This window comes from Diachasma alloeum, unplaced genomic scaffold (assembly GCF_001412515.2).
Source record: "Diachasma alloeum isolate Michigan unplaced genomic scaffold, Dall2.0 Dall_scaffold_77150, whole genome shotgun sequence".
Taxonomy (NCBI): domain Eukaryota; kingdom Metazoa; phylum Arthropoda; class Insecta; order Hymenoptera; family Braconidae; genus Diachasma; species Diachasma alloeum.
The window spans coordinates 1-4,848 of NW_021683619.1; the positions used below are offsets into that span (position 1 = coordinate 1).

Below are 4,848 nucleotides of genomic sequence, written 5' to 3' on the forward strand. Positions count from 1 at the left end.
CCCACGAGCCCTCTGGAATTTACTAGACTTGAAAATCCACACACAACACGCGACAAAATCAGGTGGCAAACAGGGTTGCCAGATATTTCAGAGGTCTTGTCGCCAACTAGTGACAGTGATGCCGGTGATGCCAGACGCGAGGCCTGCAGGTCCCCCACTCCTCGCTCGAGTACCACTGCGCAGCCTTTATGGCGCCGAACGCCTGGCGCTCTGTTTAAATCGTTTGAATTCGATCGACAACGGCACGACTTTTCATTCCACTTGCTTCAATGGACATTGGGAAGGAATAAGTATTTGAAATAAAGCTATGTTTGAACCCGGTGAAATTTGGCCATCTCTTTGTGACCCTCGTGACCTCATCAAATTTGACTTTCCGCTTGTGACCCGCGAGATGTTTAACCCTCGTGAAGTTTGACCATTGCAATATTCAACCTTTTGGCAATTTAATCATTCCCTTGTGACTTTTGTGATGTCTGATGCTCTGGACATTTGATCATCTCCTTGTGACCCTCGTAAAGTTTGACCCTCGTGAAAATTGACTATCCACTTGTCACCCTCGTGATGTTTGACCTTCTGGAAGTTTGACCATTCCTTAGTGACCCTCGCGAAGTTTGACCATTGTAACATTCAACATTTGTGAAATTTAATCATTCCCTTGTGACCCTCGTGAAATTTGATCATCTCTTTGTGACCCTCGTGAAGCTTAACCCTCGTGAAATTTGACCTTCTCCTTGTGACCTTCGTGATCCTTATGATATTTGACCCTTGTAACATTCAACCTTCGTGAAATTTAATCATCCACGTGTGACCCTCGTGAAATTTGACCATTGCCTTGTAATCTTCATGAAGTTTGACGTTAAGTTAATATAGGGTCATAAGGAAATGCAACGTTCAAACATGTTAATCCTATCGTAAAAAGGAGAAAGGTATCCTTAAAATTTGAGAAATCTGAGTTGAAAGACGATTTCAAGTTTTTAGATCTTAAATGGATTCCAATAAATCAGGAATAAGGACCATTAATCGATAAATTAACACGTAGAATTCTGTATAAATGGTCTTTTAATTTTTAATAGTCATATTCATTTGTGTTCAATACGAAAGATTATTTCTGAGATAAAATTCGCCGGGTTTCAACTGCGGGAGGGGTTCTTCTTTTCTCCTTAAGGTTAGACTCCCTGGTGGTAGGAGTATGTACCATATTCTTATACTCGGAAGTTCACAACTCGGTTGTAGGTGTCGGTTTCTGCCTCCCGCTTGAAATTCAAACTCAGTTTTTTAAATATTAATGTTCTTGAGACTGCAGAAATTTAACAAAACTCATAACAACACTAAGGGGTTTGTTTAAAAAAATTCCTTGAACATCACTATCTACTTGCACATCTTGTTTTGTAATAGTTGAAAAGAATTTTACTCGATCTGTCATCGAGACTCTATTACAATTCCACACCACGTGATTAATATCCATATCCCTCTCTCCACATTCACATAACGAACTATCAATTATATTTTTATTATATAGATGTTTTTTAACTAAGGTGTGACCACTACGAATACGATTAATTATTGAAATTTGCATTCTAGTTAAGTTCGTGTTTTTGAACCAGTTTTGTTTTTTCATCTCTGATTGGAACTTAAAATAGTCTTTCCCTTTTTCTGCACTGCGTAATTTTATGAACTCGAAAGCGGAGTCAAACAGTTCTTTTTTGAATTGTTCATCTAATTCCGTACACTGATACGTTAACTCCTCTTCCATCGGTTCGAGGAGAGCCTCTCTAGCTAAATGATCTACCTTCTCATTCCCCTCAATACCATTGTGCGAAGGAACCCAGAGGAATTCAACGTCAATATGTTCGTTCTCCAATTCTTTCAGTAGTTGTTTTACATCATATATTAGTTTATCGTATTTTTTACTAACCCCTCCATGAAGAGCAATAATGGAGGACTTAGAATCTGATACTATTACTGCGTCGGTGATATTAGCTTCCAATATGAATAACAAAGCCTCTATAATTGCAGACATCTCTGCATAATATATGGAGTTTTTCCCATGTAGTCTGATTTTTTTAACAAGGTCTAAATCTGGACACCATACAGCAGCACGTAGGAAAAAATCGTATAGAATCTTTCTATACGGACTGTGTATAGCATTTCTATAGGTTTTTCGTATATGATATTCGGATATTTTTATACGAAAATTTCCTATACGGTTCATTTCTATACGAATTTCTACACGAATTGGTATAGAAATAATCCGTCTAGGGAATTTTTGTATAGAAATATCCGAATATCATATACGAAAAACCTATAGAAATTCTATACGCAAATCGTATAGAAACTTTCTATACGATTTTTTCATACGTGAGCCCCTGTGCGTCCATCTTTCTTGGATCCGTCGGTGAAAATCACTTTTTTGTTATGATACTTATTATTCATTATTTCTTCAAAACTTCTCTTTATATCTCCAGAATTTTTTATTTCATATCCATCTGCAAGGTTTACGTCAACTTTTTGAAAATCGATGTCGAATGAATAGCTGTAGCAACATGGTATCGTGGTAGTCTCTATATTATTCCAATCATCCTGGTATAAGTTCCAAATTCGGAAAATGTTGTGAAGAAATAAAATGCCTCGATTGGGAGATTTTTCATAAGTAATTTTCATTAATTTTAATTTCGGAATCAAGAGATATCTTTCGTTAGCTACAGTTCTGGCAATCTATTTTTTTGTCAGAAATTTTCGCCGATGAATAAGAGGTGGTTCGCGGGCTAAATGAAGGAGAACGTTTATCGGTGTGGTGATAATACAGCCTAGACAACTCCTCAAGGCCGCATACTGTATTCTGTCTAATCTGTTCAATTCAGGACCATCGTGGTAGAGCATCGATCCCCAATCTAGAGTAGCCCTAACTAGTTCTTTGTATATTGTTAATAATGTGCTAGCATGGGCGCCCACATTTAGGCCACTTATGGCCTTTAGGATAGAGACATATTTCTTCGCCTTGTCTTTAATGTGATTGATGTGTGGATCCCAGTTTAACTTATTATTTATAATTACACCGAGGAATCTGATTTCTTTAACTTCTTCAATAATACTGTTTTCTAGTTTAATCCGCCTCGTTACTATATAACTAGTTACTATAAATATAACGTTGGCAAACGACAAATATTTGCTACTACTTCCGATAAATTTATTCATCTTCCTCATATATATGTTGAAAAGTAGCCGGCTTAAAATACTTCCTTGTGGTAAACCTCGACCCGTTTCAATCTTCTTTACTAGATTACCCTTAAATTCAAGAAATAGCTCCCTACATTGTATAATATTTTTAATAAAACAGACAATTTCATATGGTATGTCCATGTCTACCAGATCCTGAATAAGTATAGATGGTATAATATTATCGTACGCTCCTTCAATATCCAGAAAGATTGCAGATATATATTTGTCTAAGAAATGCTGATGCAATATCAGTTATTAATATGGCAATGTTATCATAGCAAGAGCGATTTTTCCTAAATCCAAAAAAGTTACGACGAAGAATATGATTTTTTTCACTCCACCACATCAGTTTATTGTTAATAATTTTTTCCATAATTTTTAAGTAACAGTTAGACATGGCGATTGGTCTGTATCCATTAGAGCCTGGTTTAGGGATTAAGCTGACTACATACTTGGACCACGACTGTGGTGTGGCTCCTTCTTAACAATAATTTGTTAAAAATCTTAGTGATTATATTGATCATCTCTAATGGTTGTTTCTTAATTATCTCGTAATTAATTCCATTCGAACCTGGGGCAGATTTACTCTTAAAATTATGTATGGCATGTTTAACTTCCTCTTTGCTGATTAATCGTTTTAATTCATAATTTCCTGTCAAAAATTTATTCAATTTTATTTCCACTTTGTATGGGTATTTATCTAGTTTTTCTATTGCTTTAGCAACTTCTGGATCTTTCGAACTATTGGATTTATTTTGCTGAGGTGTATTGTACCTGGATTTGAAGGCTTTAATAATATTCCAAATTTCTTGAATACTTTTGTCTGGCGTTAACGAGGAGCAGAAGGATCTAAAGCTGCGACGTTTTCTTCTCAACTCTCGTTTGGTTTCCTTCCTGAAGGATAAATAATGAGTGAAGGAATCATCTGAGGGATTGTTGATAAAATCGTCTTCTGCCTTTCTCCTAGCTTCAATTAATACCGAACAATAGTCTGTCCACCAAATAGTTGGAGGAGGAACTGATCGAGGTCCGCCATTAACTTGTTTACTACTACATTCAACTAGTTTTTCCTGAATAATTTGAATCAGCTCGTCATAGGAGTCTACAGTGAGATTTAAATTAAATTTTTCAACAGCTTTTTAGATTTCTGCATTATATTTTTCACGATTCAAGTGATGTAAATTATATTTTTGTCTGATAGTTATTCGTTTTACCGAGCAGTACTTAGACCATGTTATTAAAATTGGGAAATGATGACTTTCCATGTGATTATTCTGAACTTCCCATTTCATACTTAAGGTGAGCTCCTTTGAGCAGATCGAGAGGTCTGGAGCGCAAATTAAATCGTGCGATCTGTTAGACAATCTCCTAGTTCCGCTACCATCGTTAAGTATATTAACATCTAAATTTGTTGCTAGCCTATCAATAATTGTACCCGTCGAGTTTTCCCTGACAGTACTGTCCCAACTTTCATGTTGTGCATTAAAATCACGGCAAAGAATGAATGGTAAATTGAGAGCGCCAATGGAATTAAAGAATTTACTCCATTCCCTATCATGCATGTATGTGCTTGGCGCACGATATACAGGGTGTTTCAGAAGTACATGTACATCTGAACACCTTAGGATC

At 36.2% G+C, this 4,848-nt stretch overlaps 1 protein-coding gene across 1 annotated transcript; it reads right to left on the reverse strand.

Moving 5' to 3' along the window:
• Positions 1-1,728: 1,728 nt before the first annotated feature.
• Positions 1,729-2,020, reverse strand: LOC107047675 (ribonuclease H-like; the record flags this gene model as incomplete). The annotated part of the gene is made up of 1 exon (XM_015270472.1): positions 1,729-2,020. A coding segment is annotated over exon 1 (292 nt), but the record flags the coding sequence as incomplete, so codon positions are not given.
• Between the last annotated feature and the right edge of the window lie 2,828 nt (positions 2,021-4,848).